We start from the raw sequence: 20,412 nt of genomic DNA on the forward strand, positions 1-20,412 counted from the left end.
ACACAGTGACATGACGTGATGTGCAAATGAGCAATTGTGCAACTGTTACCATTCCAAATTGTGCCACCCCAGGCAAAACGCAGAGACCAGAAGTTTTTTCTTTCTCTGAGAAGTCTGCGCTGTCAGATGTTAGATCGAGGGGGTAAAGTTTCACCCTTTTGTTGAAGGTTTCTCTATACATGTGGATTTTGTGAATCTGCCACTTTTTGTTCTAGCAGTGTGACAAGAATTACATGTGAACTTTGTATCTTGCTAGAAAAGTTGCAGCTTCCCTTCACTTGACACAAATAGGGAATTTGCCTTCAGACTGCACCTCTTGGTACTAGATCATATTCTCCTCTCTTTTTACAGATGAGAAGGCATGGAAGACAGCCCGGGACCAAGGAAGAGGAATGGAGAGAACTTCCTCATCCACGCAAACGGACCCCTCACCTGCTGAACTGAGACTGGTGTTGGTAGGTAGGACAGGGGCAGGCAAGAGTGCAACAGGAAACACCATACTGGGGAAAAAGAGTTTCCGCTCACATCTGAGTATGAGCTCAGTGACCAAAGAATGTGAGGGAGCACGTGCCACTGTGCGAGGGCGAAATCTGCTTGTGGTGGACACACCGGGTTTCTCTAATGCCATGCTATCCCAGGATGCCGTGCAGCAGGAAGTGCAGAGGTGCCGTGAACTGTGTTCACCAGGCCCCCATGTGGTGCTGCTGATCGTTCCTCTGGGACGCTTCACTGAAGAGGAAAGCCAGGGAGTCGACACAATCCAGCGACTCTTCAGTAATGAAGTGCCCAGTCGCACCATACTCGTTTTCACCCATGCTGACATGCTGAGGGGAGAGTCCATCCAAGATTTCATTTCCAGACAGAGTCAAAGAATTCAGGAGCTGGTTGAGAAGTTCAGTCATCGCTTCCTAGCCATCAACAACCGAGACCCAGGAGACGGACGCCAAGTGGACCAGCTCCTAGAGATGGCTGATACTCTACATAATGTACACATGCTGCATCTTGCCAGCCATGCCAGCCCGCTGCGATTGGTCCTTGTGGGCAAAACTGGTACGGGGAAGAGTGCAACAGGAAATACCATCCTGGGCAGGGAGAGATTCCCGTCAGAGCTCAGCTTGAGCTCTGTGACAGAAAGATGCCAGACAGAGAACGCCACTGTGCAAGGGCGTGATCTGGTTCTGATTGACTCACCCGGCCTGTTTGACACATCACTTGCCGAAGAGGTTGTGCAACGTGAGATAATCCGGTGCCTCACTCTTTCCCTCCCGGGGCCACATGCAGTGCTGCTAACTGTGCGTCTCGGAGACTCCTCTGACGAGGTTTGGCGTAGCATTGACATGATTGAGGAAATGTTCCAGGCAGGAGTCGGGCACTTCATCATACTCGTCTTCACCCATGCCGACCAGCTGGAGGGAAATCAAATCCAGGACTTCATCAGACAAGACCCGAGTCTCCAAACGCTTGTGGAGCGGTTTGGCGGTCGCTATGTAGCCTTTAACAACACTAACTTGGCAGACCGCAGTCAGGTGACTCAGCTGCTGGAGATGATTGACAGCCTTCTGGTACGCAATGAGAACCAGTACTTCACCAACCGCCTCACACAGGGAATAGAGAGGGCTCTAGCTGAGCTGCTGGAAGAGGCTAGAGCTAACGGGGAAGGGAATGGTAGCAGGTTCCAGACCTTTTACAGATGGTGCCGAAGTCATCCCTTTATCGCCGCCTCTCTTATAGCAGTAGGGTCAGGCGGGCTGGCAATAGGGGCGGCACCTTTAGCGATGGGTGTCATGATCCCTGCAGCAGTCGCAGCACCAGTCGGAGTAGGAGCATATCTGACGATGGCAAATCTGATGACAACAATCGCTCTGAGTGACGTAGCTATAACTGCCATAATGATGAAGCTAGCAGCAAGCGGTACAGGGGTGGCTGTAGGGACAGTAGCAGCAGGGACAGCAGGGACAGCAGTATTACAGGCAGCAGGGACAGCAGGTGCAGTTCTTTCTGTGGCATTGTGTTGTATACAGTAATCTTGTGGATTCACACTACGTGAACATAATATTTTTGTCTTTGTTTTGGACACATGGTCCATACTAAATTAAAATACATACAAAAACAGAACAGAGAGGACAATGACAACAATATATACAGTAATTACATATGTCGCACCGCGTCCGCCCTTGGAGAGTCGCGGAAGGTTATTGCGGGAGACGGCGATAATTGGTCAAATTTGCGGAGATGTGTTAAAATTGCAACATAGCACTGAATTCACGGGGATTGGTTGAATTTGCGTTAATAGTTGCGAAATCCTGGGGGGTCTGGTTTATGGTCACACCGCACCCAAGCAACGAACAGGCCTGCAACGTTGGGGGTAATGTGTTCTATATGCATTTGAATGTTTTAATTTGCCTATATTTGCCATTTTGGTAGTATTTCTTATTCTGTTTATGTACCAAGGCGCTAGGCTCATTTTAGAAGTGTAGTAGCCTGAGTTACTAGCTCTAAGGCTACCTAGCTTTTTGCTAACTTTGAAGGTGACCTACCCTAGGTTTGTGCATTTGGGTTTAATAGGTGCAATAGGTGCCTTATTCTTTTAAGTTCATTGTTTTGAGTGAACCAAGGTAACCTAATTGAAGGGGTAAGAAAGAGATTTTTTAATTAAAATACTTTGTTGTAATTCCATTTAATATTTTACACAGTAAACATTTGTTTGTTACAAAAAGGGAAGATTATGTATTTCATTGCAAATTACTATACTTGTAAATAACCCCATATAAGGATTATTATGTTGGGTTGATTGCCTGCTTTGGACTTGTATTATTGATCTTTAATGCGTGCCTAAATCTAAATGATAACGTATTGTTTGAAGAAATTATTGAGGTTTTATGCCACCTTCTCTCTTATAGATAATTAGGACTTTTTATTTTGACAAGGTATAAAAGGTATCGCAGATTTGTTTATGTGTTCTCATTACGGCTACAAATTTAGCAGGGCTCTCAAGTTTTGAAGACAGGAGTGACATATCCCCCCGGTCAAGCCCCCGCCCCTGTCGTACGCCCCCCCCCCCCCCCCCCCCCCCCCCGCCCCCAACAAAAACAATAAAAGTATGAATGTCTAATATATGCATAGTCATAGAATAATATGTATTCATTGGGAAAAATGGTATTCTTGTACATTGCAGTCAACCTTATGCATTTAAATGTACCTTGACCTCTTGTACACTCATCTCTGCAGTCAATGGCAAGTAAAAGTTTTTGACTGTGTTGGTTGACTTCAGTGCCTGCTGTTTGGCCTGATGCCCCTTACTGCCTACCTTGTCACATCCAGCACAACTTGATGGGCACAGGAGTTCTCTTGGCGGCAGATAGAGCACCCGTATGCTCATTTGTTTTTTAACTGACATCTTTGAAAGACAGATGCAATGATTAATGCATCCATGGCCAGGATATTTACAACATGCTAGTATGTCTAATGGTTTCGCTACTCACAACTTCACCAGGCGTGAAGAAGCCTCGGAATCTGAATAAAATGTTCAAGCAAACACATTTACAAAAAATAATGCCTATAACATCATTAAATATTGAAGGCTGCCTAATATTCGTTTGAATTATAGGCTATATATATTTTGAATAGGCCTACTCGAATTTATTAGAGCCTATTTACGAAGTTCGGAGTCAAAGCTATAGTGAAAAGGCAGGCTGTAGCCTAAAACTGTGTTGGCTACAAACACTCATTAAAAATTGATGCTAATTATCTGGGAAATATTCTCTAACTGCAGTCAAGTTGTCATTGCTTGTGTCAAACCATTGTGAATTTGTTGTAACATTAAAACAGGAGACGACTTACTCAGTGGCGGTTCTACATGGAATTACGCCCCGGGTGAGACCCCCTCCGAGCGCCCCGTACTTGCGTACTTGTATAAGACAAATCACAGACAAAGGCATACAAACGTCATAAACACCAACATAGGCAAAAAGGGCAGTCTAGTGTTAGGGTGAACTGGTGACATGGATCACTTTGGATCCTATACAAGACACCATTACCACACAAGCTTTAGCAATAAATCGCTTATCCCCCTCTAAGGGCAGGCTTGAAGGACGTAGGTATTTTCATGTTTCTCCCATATGCATTTAATATCTGCCATTTTGCGAGTTTCAGCATTACCAAGAACACTTTGAGGAAGCATTACACAACCTGCCCATACAGCTGTGGCACCTGTCATAATTTGCAGAAGGAGGAAGAAATGAGAAACCAAAATAGTGGCAAGTTGACAAGGGGACGCTGCTCCTCAATGATGGCCATGCTCAATCATTGAGACGTCAGAAAATGGGAGGTAAACTATTGGGAGAGCTAAGACTTTAATAACTCTGATACTTTCTTGTAACATCAGACTATCCATTGACAGCCTCCCTTCGTTGATCTTAAATAAAATCATAACTACTCAACGAATCCCCGAGAATCTCAGAATCTTCTGAAAGACAGTTCATCTTATAACTGCATGAAATGCAAAAGTTATGAAAGGAAAAAGAGTGAACAAGAGTAAAAGAAGTAAGTATATGGAGGTTCTACAGACAGAGAAAATGAGTGAAAATAGGAAAGAGAATGGACTGGAGGAAGGAGATGTTACAATGATCAAGGGATAAAGTGTAAGATATAGACATGGCACGGAGGAAGTAAAGGAAATGGGAGGGAGGATGGAGAACTGTCAAGGCAAAGAAGGCTGACAAAAAAGTAACAAAAAAGAGTAGCAATTGTTGGACAGAGTGGCTCTGGATAATGCGATAAAGAGAGTGAAGAGGCAGAATATTGAAAGAAGGAGAGAAAATGGACTGAAGCAGCGAGATGGAGTGTGAAGGAAGATAGAGGACTGTAAAGTCAAAGAAGGTTGGCAAAAAAGTTGAAAAAGGTGTAGGAATTGTTGGACAGAGTAATTGAAAGAAGAAAGGAAAAAAGAGTGAAGAGGAGTGGGCGAGTGGCTATGGATTATGAAATATAGAGAGAGTGAAGAGGGAAAATACTGAAAGAAGCAGATACAAATGGAGATACAAATGGAGTGAAGCAAAGAGGTAGTATGAGAGAAAGTAGATTGAGAGGGATAGAGAGAAAGATGGAGAGAAAAAATAAGACAATGGAAGGTGTCTCTTACAGTAATAATCCTAGTTATACAGTTGAATGGAGAGGGACAGAGAGAAGAGGAGCCTTGGAACCTTTGGTGCAGGTGTCAGTGAAGCACAGGTGCAAGCCAGTTTAATGACCCTATTATGATGTCATAATGGCCCAATGTAAGGCAATGGGAAAATGTGTATTAGTTTGTCTTTAATATCTTAAAAAAATATATGAAAAATAAATAGCATAATTGTTCTTTACAAGACCTACGCACCAAAGTTTGAATTAAGTTTCTAAGTTAAGCCGTTCAAGCTGAATTAAACGCAGAAGTTCGGTACAAAGAAGAAGTAGAAGAAATGTAGGAATAACAATACAGGGCATTTCTTGCACTCTAATAAGAAATGAAGGAATAACAATACAGGGTATTTCATGCACTGTAACAAGAATAAGAAGCCACGTAGGAATAACAATACAGGGCATGTCATGTACTGTTATAAATCCCCACTACCCCCACTGAAAATATCCAAATCCCCACTGAATAAAGCAAGGTAATAAGGAGAAGAGTGAACAGGAGTGAGAGAATTAATCTGCCTATGAGAGAATTAATCGGACTCTCACAGACTGCCTGCACTGTGTGAGAATGATCCTTCTGCAGAAAATCATTTTTGTAATCTAGCTGTCTCTGAAGCATATTCTCACCTGTGCTAATATGTAATTAAGCTAACATTACTGTGGAAACATCAAAACACATTTTTGAACTTGAGCCAGGAACATTGTGTTCCACAGAACTAAATAAAAGGATGGCACGTTTGCTGGAAGCCAGTAGGGTTTTTGGAACGTTGGAACTTGTCTCACTGGTCTGACTAGAAGGTTTTGCCAATGGCTTTTTCCATTAGACTTTGTTGATGATTCAACAGTGTCAGATGTGTGCCTGTACCTTTCAGGCTATTTGTTTAACTTTCACTGTGAATCATCCTTACTTGATTTATCATGTCATAGATCACTCATTGCATTCATCTACCTCATATGTCAATTTATGCAATGTAACCAATATGTTTTTACAGAAATTTGAATAAGATGCTTGGCCATTTGTTTTTAATGCAAAAGTTAAGAAAGGAAAAAGAGTGAACTGCAGTCAAGTTGTCATTGCTTGTGTCAAACCATTGTGAATTTGTCGTAACATTAAAACAGGAGACGACTTAATATACGTAATTTACACATGCTGCATCTTGCCAGCCATGCCAGCCCGCTGCGATTGGTCCTTTTGGGCAAAACTGGTACGGGGAAGAGTGCAACAGGAAATACCATCCTGGGCAGGGAGAGATTCCCGTCAGATCTCAGCTTGAGCTCTGTAACAGAAAGATGCCAGACAGAGAACACCACTGTGCAAGGGCGTGATCTGGTTCTGATTGACACACCCGGCCTGTTTGACACATCACTTGCCGAAGAGGTTGTGCAACGTGAGATAATCCGGTGCCTCACTCTTTCCCTCCCGGGGCCACATGCAGTGCTGCTAACTGTGCGTCTCGGAGACTCCTCTGACGAGGTTTGGCGTAGCATTGACATGATTGAGGAAATGTTCCAGGCAGAAGTCAGGCGCTTCATCATACTCGTCTTCACCTATGCAGACCAGCTGGAGGGAAATCAAATCCAGGACTTCATCAGACAAGACCCGAGACTCCAGACGCTTGTGGAGCGGTTTGGCGGTCGCTATGTAGCCTTTAACAACACTAACTTGGCAGACCGCAGTCAGGTGACTCAGCTGCTGGAGATGATTGACAGCCTTCTGGTACGCAATGAGAACCAGTACTTCACCAACCGCCTCACACAGGAGATAGAGAGGGCTGTAGCTGAGCTGCTGGAAGAGGCTAGAGCTAGCGGGGAAGGGAATGGTGGCAGGTTCCAGACCTTTTACAGATGGTGCCAAAGTCATCCCTTTATCGCCGCCTCTCTTGTACTAGGGTCAGGCGGGCTGGCAATAGGGGCGGCACCTTTAGCGATGGGTGCCATGATCCCTGCAGCAGTCGCAGCACCAGTCGGAGTAGGAGCATATCTGACGATGGCAAATCTGATGACAACAATCGCTCTGAGTGACGTAGCTATAACTGCCATAATGATGAAGCTAGCAGCAAGCGGTACAGGGGTGGCTGTAGGGACAGTAGCAGCAGGGACAGCAGGGACAGCAGTATTACAGGCAGCAGGGACAGCAGGGACAGTTCTTACTGCGGCATTGTGTTGTATACAGTAATCTTGTGGATTCACACTACGTGAACATAATATTTTTGTCTTTGTTTTGGACACATGGTCCATACTAAATTAAAATACATACAAATACAGAATAGAGAGGACAGTGACAACAATATATACAGTAATTACATATGTCGCACCGCGTCCGCCCTTGGAGAGTCGCGGAAGGTTATTGCGATAATTGGTCAAATTTGCGGAGATGTGTTAAAATTGCAACATAGCACTGAATTCACGGGGATTGGTTGAATTTGCGTTAATAGTTGCGAAATCCTGGGGGGTCTGGTTTATGGTCACACCGCACCCAAGCAACGAACAGGCCTGCAACGTTGGGGGTAATGTGTTCTATATGCATTTGAATGTTTTAATTTGCCTATATTTGCCATTTTGGTAGTATTTCTTATTCTGTTTATGTACCAAGGCGCTAGGCTCATTTTAGAGGTGTAGTAGCCTGAGTTACTAGCTCTAAGGCTACCTAGCTTTTTGCTAACTTTGAAGGTGACCTACCCTAGGTTTGTGCATTTGGGTTTAAAGGTGCAATAGGTGCCTTATTCTTTTAAGTTCATTGTTTTGAGTGAACCAAGGTAACCTAATTGAAGGGGTAAGAAAGAGACTTTTTAATTAAAATACTTTTTTGTAATTCCATTTAATATTTTACACAGTAAACATTTGTTTGTTACAAAAAGGGAAGATTATGTATTTCATTGCAAATTACTATACTTGTAAATAACCCCATATAAGGATTATTATTTTGGGTTGATTGCCTGCTTTGGACTTGTATAATTGATCTTTAATGCGTGCCTAAATGATAACGTATTGTTTGAAGAATTTATTGAGGTTTTATGCCACCTTCTCTCTTATAGATAATTAGGACTTTTATTTTGACAAGGTATAAAAGGTATCGCAGATTTGTTTTTTGTGTTAATGTGAACTTCTCATTACGGCTACAAATTTAGCAGGGCTCTCAAGTTTTGAAGACAGGAGTGACATATCCCCCCGGTCAAGCCCCCGCCCCTGTCGTACGCCACCCCCCCCCCCCCCCCCGCCCCCAACAAAAACAATAAAAGTATGAATGTCTAATATATGCATAGTCATAGAATAATATGTATTCATTGGGAAAAATGGTATTCTTGTACATTGCAGTCAACCTTATGCATTTAAATGTACCTTGACCTCTTGTACACTCATCTCTGCAGTCAATGGCAAGTAAAAGTTTTTGACTGTGTTGGTTGACTTCAGTGCCTGCTGTTTGGCCTGATGCCCCTTACTGCCTACCTTGTCACATCCAGCACAACTTGATGGGCACAGGAGTTCTCTTGGCGGCAGATAGAGCACCCGTATGCTCATTTGTTTTTTAACTGACATCTTTGAAAGACAGATGCAATGATTAATGCATCCATGGCCAGGATATTTACAACATGCTAGTATGTCTAATGGTTTCGCTACTCACAACTTCACCAGGCGTGAAGAAGCCTCGGAATCTGAATCAAATGTTCAAGCAAACACATTTACAAAAAATAATGCCTATAACATCATTAAATATTGAAGGCTGCCTAATATTCGTTTGAATTATAGGCTATATATATTTTGAATAGGCCTACTCGAATTTATTAGAGCCTATTAACGAAGTTCGGAGTCAAAGCTATAGTGAAAAGGCAGGCTGTAGCCTAAAACTGTGTTGGCTACAAACACTCATTAAAAATTGATGCTAATTATCTGGGAAATATTCCATATATAACCAAAATAGTGGCAAGTTGCCAAGGGGACGCTGCTCCTCAATGATGGCCATGCTCAATCATTGAGACGTCAGAAAATGGGAGGTAAACTATTGGGAGAGCTAAGACTATAATAACTCTGATACTTTCTTGTAACATCAGACTATCCATTGACAGCCTCCCTTCGTTGATCTTAAATAAAATCATAACTACTCAACGAATCCCCGAGAATCTCAGAATCTTCTGAAAGACAGTTTATCTTATAACTGCATGAAATGCAAAAGTTATGAAAGGAAAAAGAGTGAACAAGAGTAAAATAAGTAAGTATATGGAGGTTCTACAGACAGAGAAAATTAGTGAAAATAGGAAAGAGAATGGACTGGAGGAAGGAGATGTTACAATGATCAAGGGATAAAGTGTAAGATATAGACATGGCACGGAGGAAGTAAAGGAAATGGGAGGGAGGATGGAGAACTGTCAAGGCAAAGAAGGCTGACAAAAAAGTAACAAAAAAGAGTAGCAATTGTTGGACAGAGTGGCTCTGGATAATGCGATAAAGAGAGTGAAGAGGCAAAATATTGAAAGGAGAGAAAATGGACTTAAGCAGAGAGATGGAGTGTGAGGGAGGATAGAGGACTGTAAAGTCAAAGAAGGCTGACAAAAAAGTTGAAAAAGGTGTAGGAATTGTTGGACAGAGGTCTTTACAAGACCTACGCACCAAAGTTTGAATGAAGTTTCTAAGTTAAGCCGTTCAAGCTGAATTAAACGCAGAAGTTCGGTACAAAGAAGAAGTAGAAGAAATGTAGGAATAACAATACAGGGCATTGCTTGCACTGTAATAAGAAATGAAGGAATAACAATACAGGGTATTTCATGCACTGTAACAAGAATAAGAAGCCACGTAGGAATAACAATACAGGGCATGTCATGTACTGTTATAAATCCCCACTACCCCAACTGAAAATATCCAAATCCCCACTGAATAAAGCAGGGTAATAAGGAGAAGAGTGAACAGGAGTGAGAGAATGAATCTGCCTATGAGAGAATTAATCGGACTCTCACAGACTGCCTGCACTGTGTGAGAATGATCCTTCTGCAGAAATTTTTTTTTGTAATCTAGCTTTCTCTGAAGCATATTCTCACCTGTGCTAATATGTAATTAAGCTAACATTACTGTGGAAACATCAAAACACATTTTTGAACTTCAGCCAGGAACATTGTGTTCCACAGAACTAAATAAAAGGATGGCACGTTTGTGGAAGCCAGTAGGGTTTTTGGAACGTTGGAACTTGTCTCACTGGTCTGACTAGAAGGTTTTGCCTATGGCTTTTTCCATTAGACTTTGTTGATGATTCAACAGTGTCAGATGTGTGTCTGTACCTTTCAGGCTATTTGTTTAACTTTCACTGTGAATCATCCTTACTTGATTTATCATGTCATAGATCACTCATTGCATTCATCTACCTCATATGTCAATTTATGCAATGTAACCAATATGTTTTTACAGAAATTTGAATAAGATGCTTGGCCATTTGTTTTTAATGCAAAAGTTAAGAAAGGAAAAAGAGTGAACTGCAGTCAAGTTGTCATTGCTTGTGTCAAACCATTGTGAATTTGTCGTAACATTAAAACAGGAGACGACTTACTCCTTTTAGAAGACTGATGCTCAGGGGCCGTATTCACAAAGAATCTTAGGGCTAAAAGTAGCTCATAAGTGGCGAATTTAGGAGAAACTCCTAAAAATAATGGGCGTGTCAGTCTTAAATGTAGGACTCCTAATTTTTTTTACTAAGAGCAATTCACAAAATATTTTATCCCTAAAAGTAGCACCTAAGTCTAGGACAGCTTAAAACTCCTCATGAGGACTCCTAAATCACTAAGACCTATTCACAAAAAATCGTAAGATGGCTGCAGCCGACTTGGAATTGATAAAAGACATTGCTTAAACCGTGAAGGTATTAATATTGTCGTAGAATTAGCGCAGGATGCAATGACGCCTTTAAACAACGATGTGTCCCGAAGTGAAATGTTTGGAAACATAAAGTTAGCCTATTTGGCTTCGCGGAAAACGCAAATGACGACACTGGGAATCATCAGTCAGCCGTTTAATTCATCAAACTATCAACGCACTGTAGACCCCACATCATCCAACAGTTTATCCAGTTGCTTTTGGACAATCGCCTATTACACAATATAAAAAAAAAATTCCATGGCGATCGCAGGAATGTCCAGTGACGGGACACACGTTACAATAATTCGTCCACCGTGGCCTGGATGTACCGATGACTCGTGCATTTCAACGGAGAGCGGTCCGGGTTTTTGAGAACTTACCAGCTGGATGCCGCTGGGGTGACAGTGGCTATTGGTCCTGGGACCAGTAGGCTTTCGCCTAGGCCACGACGTTTCACATTCGTTTCACTTTGATCAATTAAGATTGGAGGGCTTGAAGGGCCGTATGTGCTGATATTTGAAGTGGTCAAGGGCTGGAAATATAATAGCCTAACAGTTTGCTGGGTGCTTTAATTATTACTGCCTTGATTACATGCAATTGCCATATTATATATTGATCGCTTTCTATTTCTCATATCGTGCAAAGTGTCATTCCCGTTGGATGCACAAACTTGTCATCATGTTTGTGCATTCTGCTAACTGCACTGTCCATAACTATTTAATATGACTTAATTTGAAGCCTAGGTTATTCTCTTATTTTCAGTTGATATAGTGGGATTGTTAGAGGGACGTCACGAATGAGTTTTTAATGAGAGAGCCTGTCAACAACCAATCACCGTCCTCACCCCTTCTAAACTTGTGCATGAGAACCGACGTCATCCATAGCAACAGAGTTTTTATCTTAAGCTTAGGAGTTGGTATTATCCTTAGTATGAGTAGGTCTCAGAGGCGTTATGAATCACTTTTAAGAAATTACTCTTACGTAAAAGGTTTTAGCGCGAGTTAGGAGCACTCCTAGTGGTAAGATAAAAGGCTTTGTGAATACGGCCCCAGAGCTCCAGTGGTGTCCTCAGATGAACGAAACTTTCGGAAGATCAATCGCGCACAATTCCAGGATGCTTTATTTTCATTGGTTGCTGGATTAAATCTTACCCAGAAAGAACAGATACAAAATATAAGTTTTTTTCTGATTGGCTATTGTGTAGCCAGTTTATTTTTGTATGATTGGCTGATAAGTGGCACCTCACGGCAGAACTGCAGTGAATTCGGTGAGACGTGCTTGATTCTTCCATGGTATTGGCAGCGCGGCCAGGTCATGTTTGCGCTAGTGATGGGAAGTTTGGATCATTTTACCGACTCGAATCTTTGAATCTCGTTCAGTAAAACGAACCTTTTTTCGAGTCATTCGTTCATTTCAACGGGGGGCTGCTCAACATTTTTAATTTGTTTTTTACTGCATGTAAACCAGCAGATACTAATTTAAAAGAAATTCCTGCATTCAAATAATGTATTATGAAAGTTTGGATGAAATGGTCATTTATTATCACATAAGCATTTAATTATCACGGCAAACAATTACGCTGCACTGAACTGTAAGTAAAGTTTAAAAAAGTTAAAATAACTAAACCTGTAATTATTTCTTGTGAACGTATATCATTCACGTCTTATTAAACATAGACGCTCGAAAGTGAACGAGGTTAATAAGTCCTTTCTGTTTCCTCTTCTGAGCATATTTGCAGGTTACGTGAAAAAATATCCAAAGACCTGTATCCGAAGACCCAGTCAAAATGAACAAAACATTTCGGTTTTCTCTAGCTTCCCATGCTGAGCCTATGCAGATCACGTGAAAAATGATCCAAATACTTGCATCCGGCAGATGACCTAATCGTTCACCTTCCGACCGTGTCTTTGGATCAACGTTTCGTTCATCTGCCGGATATGGGTCTTTCGTTCAATGATTCGTTCTTTTGCCGGATATGGGTCTTTCGTTCAATGATTCGTTCTTTTGCCAAACGTGTCTTTGGATCTATGATTCGTTCATCTGTCGGATATGGGTCTTTGGATCCTTTTCCACGTGACCTGCATAGGCTCAGTACAGTCAGCTAGAGGAAACAGAAATTATTCGTTCTTTTTCCGACTGGGTCTTCGGATACGGGTCTTTGGATCATTTTTCACGTGACCTGCATTCAACGAAACATTTCTGTTTCCTTGGCTTAGCCAATGCAACAGTCCCGATGCGCGGTCATGAACGAGAAAAAGAACAAATCTTTTTTTGAGAGGACTTGTTACTCTCGAGCAGGGCCGGGAATTTCAGGCCCATGACCGGCCCACTTTTTCCATGGTAGCGGAAATTGGATAAATGAAGCAACAGTTCAGCTCTTACTATTCTGATTTTTTTTTTAATCAATACCATGGTTCAACAAATAATGTAAAGGTTAAATAATAATCCACTTAAACTGAGAAGTCAACAAAAAATATTCCGCTATTCCACAAGGATAGGTTGATAATTAACAAAAGCAGAAATAAATAAATAAATAAAGCATTTGAAACCTATCCCACTCTTCAACAATGAGGATATTGATCTAATGTTTACAGTTCAACTCACAGTAAACAGTTACATTGGGAATAGCACCAACAGCATCTACAGCATCAGTAACTGCCTAAGCATTGCACTGGTTTCAGACACTTTATCTATAACTGTGTCACTGCTTCTAGACATGAGGATTTCCTTTTCTGTGCACATTAACATGAAATCCTCCAAGTTCTCCTGACTCAATGAGCTTCGAAACCTATTCTTCACAAATGTTAGGGTTTGGAAGGTCATATGAGGTCATGTGCACACGAAGTCTAGGGCCTCCGGATTTACTTTTCACACCAATCGAATCTTTTAATTTCGTAAATACGGAGGCTGGCAACGAGAGATTTGCGTAAAAACGGAACCACCAGATTGTGTTGAACGGGCTGTAGTACATACCTCACGCCTGTGGGTGGCATTTTACACAACTGAAAAAACGTGAAAAACCTAGAAGAAGAGTCTAAAAAGCATGAGGATAAACACATTACACAAGACATTGAAGCTCCAATTAACAACATTACATTATGATGGTTAATAAAATCAGTGGTTAGACTAAAGGATATGCGAAAATGAATAATTTTTTCTATTGATAATAAAGAGTTTGGAACAGTACAACATGACATGTCTATCATCCCATTTCCCATGATGCTTTGCTCCGTCCATTTTACATACATTTATGAATAAAAAAGCTAATTAAATCGCTGGCCAATTTATATTTGTGGTCATGAAAGTTATGTTACGTCTGAATAAGAAGAATTAGATAAAGATAGGAGGCTAATCAAAAATCAGAAGACTGGGTTAATGTTAGTGAATTCGAGGTCCACCACGAGTGAGATTTTGAGGGAGAACAAGTTGTATATATAGTGGTTGGAGATCGCGAAAAGATCACGTGGGGCAATGAAGTCATCAGGTTGAGTGAAACCGTGCAGACGAACACCAGCCCCCGTACCGATTCAAATCTACTCACTTTCTACCCCAGACTTCGATCGTTGCGGAAACCGTGTGCAGATAGAGAGTGTTCGTCTTTATGATAGGGCCATCGGTATTATGAACAGATCCGATGCAAACAAACTAGACTTCGTGTGCACGACGCTTCACATGCAACCTGTGTGATGGACAAAGTCAACCCAAACTTATATGCTTACCTAATGACATGATAAGCATCTGTGAGGAGGTTGTACAGTCAGAGTATTAAATGGGCACAAATGGCACAGTTTTTGCAGGAGGAACAGGTCCTGCTTTCAAGCTCCATCTCTGGTTCTTCCATATAGTCCGCCACTATCCTCCTGACCTTCCTGTGCCATCTCACTAGCCTACATGCCCTGACAGTACAACCTTCAAGAGAGGACTTTTTCAGTATCTCCCACTGGTATGTGTCGTATTTTTATCTTCTTTATTACTGTACTGTTGAATAATGTGTATGGCTGGTACTAGAACATGGACATCTCAACAAATAGAGATAGCTCTTTATAACTTATGAAGAGGCTGCCAGAGGCAGAAAAGGCCCCTTTTCAGAGACATCCTATGGCAGACAGGCCTTTTCTTATAAACCCAAGTGAGCAGATAGCATTTCCGAGAAATCATGAGGCAGACAGGCCTGTTATTATAACCCCAATTGCAAAGACACCTTTTATGATAAATCACGTGGCAAACATGCCTCCTCTGCATAGACTACCTAGATGCTTCAGGGACAAAGGGGGGTCAGGGCAAGGTGACAGACGCCTCTGCAAAAGCCACAAGGCAGACAATGTGAAGAACTGTGTCTGAAAGCCCCCGAGGTAACCTGGTATCACAGGAAGCTGTACACCATGTATCTCAAGGTGGTTAATTCTGTTGACAGAGACAAAGCAAACTGGTTGATAGGCAACATTGTTAAGATAGTTGGACCGATTGTTCTCCATCTCGGTGCGGTCAGGTCCAATGACGCAAGTAAGGTACCTGTTGGTCTCCATCTTGGTGCAGTCAGGTCCGATGACGCAAGTAAGGTACCTGTTGTTTTCCATCTCTAGGTGCGGTCGAGTCCAATGACGCAAATAAGACGCAAATGAAACCAGAGCAAAGGGTGATTTGATCAATATAAAAGTGGGCACGGGGACTTGTTGGTTAGATTATCTACTTGATCGCTTTAGCTTATGACTAGAGTTTTTGAGATGCTCCATGGACCAGCTCAGCAGTAGTTATCTCCTCTGAATAAACCGTTCAGTATACTCATACCTATTTGCCTTGAGAAGTTTCTTGAGAACTCTTAGAATAAGACACGACATATGCCAGGCTAGACAGCTCAGTTTGTAATGTGCTAACAGTAGCTCTGTAATCAAACGTAAGCAGACATTTGCTGATTTCCTGGAGTGCTGAGTTACGGAGCCCATCTATCTTTATTTCAGGAATGTTTTTAGGGTCAAGACAAGCTAAATCTGAGGCAAGTGAAAACCTCCTATCCATGCTACCTGCCAGTGTCCAGAATAACATTATGGACATTCACTTCAAAAGCAACATCAGATGAGACAACTGGTTCATCATCTAAAATCTCCACTGGCATTCTTTTCTTTCATCAAGCACGGTCATATACTGCTCTTTCTTACATTAAATAACTTTAATTCATATTGTTTATTTTATTTGGTTAACCTCTCTACCTGTCCCTGTAGTCATGGCCTCCTCATTGCACATTTCGTGCTCATAATTTTCAGCAGGAATCATTTTACCATATATTGGGTGATATAAAAAGGCTAATATTTCAATGAAATGTAATATTTTGCTTGCGAATAGGTTTACAACGCTACAACGATATTAACCAACGCTACAATGCTAGCCGAATATTTACGTTGCTAATCATTAGGCCTATGCCTCTCTTTACCAGTTGCCACTTGTGTTTTTACCTCTTGAAAATAAATCGGTAAACTTGGCACATTTGGCAGCATCCTCCTCCAATGCCTTTCTTTATTTCAATCTGGCTTTTTCAGCCCCTCCTGGCCTTTTCCTCCCATCCATCCTCCCTGCCTCGTATCGTTGCGTTTGGGCCGGCCCAGCAGCAGTCTAATGAGAAAACTTTTTGGAAAAGACGGGCTGTGGACCCAACCAACTCTATTTGGGAGGGTAGAACTTCCTCGCATGGTACAACCCATGCGGAGGCTGCGGTGTCAGAATGTGAAACGTGTTTAGCCTACTTTAAGAGAAGATGAACGAACGTGACAAATGTCAAAACATTTAATTCTCGACCGGCCCAGAAGTGAAGTGGCCCACCCGGAAAGCTCCCGATTCTCCCGATTACCCACCCCGGGCCTGCTCTCGAGTCGTTTTAAGGATTCGTTCAAAATGAACGAATCGTTCACGAACGACACATCACTAGTTTGCGCGCTGCGTAACATTTAATAGCCAAAAGACAAAAGACCGAAATAAGTGACTGTAACGCTCAATGCGGGACAATTTTGTCTAAAATTAACGAGCTAACTAAGATAACGCATATTTCACCAACAAACGGTGGTTTAGTTGTGTGTTAAGGCAGTTGAGAGCGTTCACACATCAACAAACAGGTATTTACAGTTAGGTCATGTTAAGTAAGCTAGCTAGCCAGAAGGTTAACATTACGTTAGTTACACAAAAGTAAACAGCGAAGTATCGTCATAAAAACATTAACTTTGCTAATGGGTACGACCTAAATAAACGGGAAGTGGGTTATTTGTGCGCAGAGCATGTAGTTGCCATGTACAGTGACATCAAACCTCTCAAAAAATCTCCCGTTTTCCTAGTGGGATGTTCCAAGGGTGTATTCTCTCACTCACAGGTCATAACTTTCCCACTTCAAGTTGGTCATGAACTCACCATACTATAAGTACTGATCAAATCTTGCTAGCTTGCGAATCCATGACACCCAGAATCCGGAACCTTATAGCGTTGCCTCGCCTCTGTCAAATACAATGGTTTTCTGATATAGTATAATTGAACAGTTGGTTATCAAATATTTCATGATACAGGGACAGAAAACTCATAGTGAAAGGCCTCTGCAAGTTACAGTTTATTCACATAACACATGCAGGCTCCCATTTTGAGGACGACCGGCCGTGTTGTCTAAACTCCGGCGATAAACAATTATCCGCAGAGGTGAGGAATTTTGAATATGTGCGTGACAAACCTCACAGGAAACATTAGAATGCGCCAATCACAAACCATCAGTGCCCGAGTGTGATTTATCGATCTGGCAATAAAAAAAAAGAGTGGCACATTATGCCTACACATTTCTGTAATTAGGAAGGAAGCCGGAGCAAACCTCTGTTATGAGTTAATACAATTAATCTTTCTAGGATATCCGTGAAGTAAACACATTTCCTGGCAGGTTTTTAAAAAACAATAAAATAAAATTGAAACCCTCGAGCATCCAGGAAGGTAGGCCTAGAGTCAAATTTTTCCAACTTGAATGAAATGCTCAATCAGCAGTAAACAAATGTCATCCATTATGTAAATATGCAAAAAATTATCTTGTTCTTTTTATTCACATATTGTAGTCCAATAAGTTCAAGGCAGAAGAAGAAATGCTGCACAACAATAGCACATTTTCTGCAAAATATCTTTTTTGTTGGCTACCCAACGAAATGTTTGGGATGTGACTGATAACCAGTGAATGAAAATGATGAAACATTCTGACTGCTTCTGGTGCTGAGGAAACGTAATTGAATGATTCAACATGTCCCTGTCTCAGCCTTGACTGATTCTGGTGCTGAGGACACTTAATTGACTCCTGCTTGGCATCCCAGTGGGTTTTACTGTAGGATTTCTCCCCCTTTGTAGAAAACCTGTTGAATGGATACATTTGGTCTAGGACACATGTGTCAAACTCAAGGCCCGCCAAGCTGTTACATCCGGCCCGCCGGCTCCTCAATGTTGCAAAATGTGAAAAAATTGATCTGTATGTGCGACGGTGTTATTTTTAAAGCTTAATACGTTGGTTTGCATTGCTATAATGCTTAAAAAATAAAGTTACGTATTTCAGAAAAAGTTTTTGCATTAAAGTCACTGGAGCAAACTTTCAAATAAACACAAACAGTAAACTATCTACAATCTATTGTTTTATTTACAGCCATAATTAATGCAATTTATGAATTCATTCATGAAATTTCCACTGCCTAAACAAAATTACAGTTATCACTGAGGTCTTAAACCTGCACTGAAATAGCATATTTTTGTAAAATATGTTCTTGCACAATTGATCAAGCATGTATATGATTTGTCTTACATATAGAATCCTTCCACAGACCTTTCATCTGTGACTCACAACATAGAATGTTGCTGAAGAGAGAGAGAGATAGAGAGAGAAGACACTATACGGTGCGTGCTATGAAGCACTCTCCAGTCTGCAGTGCGTGCTATGAAGCACTCTCAAGTCTGCAGTGGGTGCTATGAAGCACTCTCCAGTCTGCATTGCGTGCTATGAAGCACTCTCCAGTCTGCAGTGCGTGCTATGAAGCACTCTCCAGTCTGCAGTGCGTGCTATGAAGCACTCTCCAGTCTGCAGTGCGTGCTATGAAGCACTCTCCAGTCTGCAGTGCGTGCTATGGAGCATTATCAAGTTTTTACATTTTGGCCCTCTGTGTATTTAAGTTTGACACCCCTGTCCTTAGTGCTGCTTTTGACGCTCTAGAGTTACAACCGGCCCTTTGAGGGCAACCCTAATGCTGATGTGGCCCAGTGTGAAAATTAGTCTGACACCTCTGGTCTTACAGTTACAACCGGCCCTTTGAGGGCAACCATATTGCTGATGTGGCCCAGGCTGAAAATTAGTGTGACGCCCCTGGTCTAGGAGGTACTATTTGTATTGTTGGCAATTTTTCATCATTAGCACGCGGACCTAAGGGCTGCTGTCAGTCGTCAGGCTACTGTCAGCGCATCCACCTCCACCAACGGAGGATGAGGATGAGATGTTCTTTCGTAGCCTCTTGCCCTTGGAGGCTTTGGGTGGCAAAGAGGGCAAGGGTGAGGTTCAGAATGCACCAGCTGGTGTTTGAGGCTGAGCAGGAACATCTGTAATTTAAAACATTTCTACACCTACTGACCTACTCTAATTATCTTTTTACACTCACCACTGCCCACCCTTCACTCGCTAGTCGCTACACTACATCATTGTAAGTTAAAGTTGTGTTTATATTTTAAGTTATGAAAACGTAATGAAGTAAGGCTAAAATTAAAGTAAATAAAGCTTGTATTACTAAATAAAGTTATTTACAGTACCTTATGGCTAACCTGTCTTCACTGGTTCATGTAGAACAATAGTATGATGGTGTTATTCAGTGGTATGTCCACACATATAATCACATGAACAAGAGTATGATGGTGTTATTCAGTGGTATGTCCACAAATACTGTATAATCACATGAACAATAGTATGATGGTGTTATTCAGTGGTATGTCCACAAATACTGTATAATCACATGAACAAGAGTATGATGGTATTATTCAGTGGTATGTCCACACATACTGTATAATCACCTGAACAAGAGTATGATGGTATTATTCAGTGGTATGTCCACACATACTGTATAATCACATGAATGTTCACCCATGGATGACATTAAAGTCAGCACTAGTTGTCACTTTAGCTGTGCACACCTCATGTCTGTCAGTATAGAACTGGATTGTGCAGTCTTTGGGATCATTGCTCCGGGGAAAACCTGCTGAAATTCTGATTGGTTTATCAGTATACACAGGGCTGAAAGGGAAAAGGCTGTGTAAGCTATATGTTATTGTGAAATAAACATAAACACATTGATTAGGAAACATGAACTAATTTAAATGACATCCCTGGAATGTATGCTTCTCAAAGGAAATATGGGTAGCTCT

At 41.6% G+C, this 20,412-nt stretch overlaps 1 protein-coding gene across 1 annotated transcript; it reads left to right on the top strand.

The window, feature by feature from the left end:
* Positions 1 to 377: 377 nt before the first annotated feature.
* Positions 378 to 19,356, top strand: LOC308372420 (GTPase IMAP family member 8-like; the record flags this gene model as incomplete). Its single annotated transcript, XM_080847573.1, has 3 exons — positions 378 to 1,693; positions 6,337 to 7,020; positions 19,299 to 19,356. Exons 1-3 carry the CDS (start codon positions 393 to 395, stop codon positions 19,354 to 19,356), a joined length of 2,043 nt encoding a protein of 680 aa, XP_080703699.1. The 5' UTR covers positions 378 to 392.
* Between the last annotated feature and the right edge of the window lie 1,056 nt (positions 19,357 to 20,412).

The sequence above is a fragment of the Sprattus sprattus genome (assembly GCF_963457725.1).
Source record: "Sprattus sprattus genome assembly, chromosome: 11".
Lineage (NCBI taxonomy): Eukaryota > Metazoa > Chordata > Actinopteri > Clupeiformes > Clupeidae > Sprattus > Sprattus sprattus.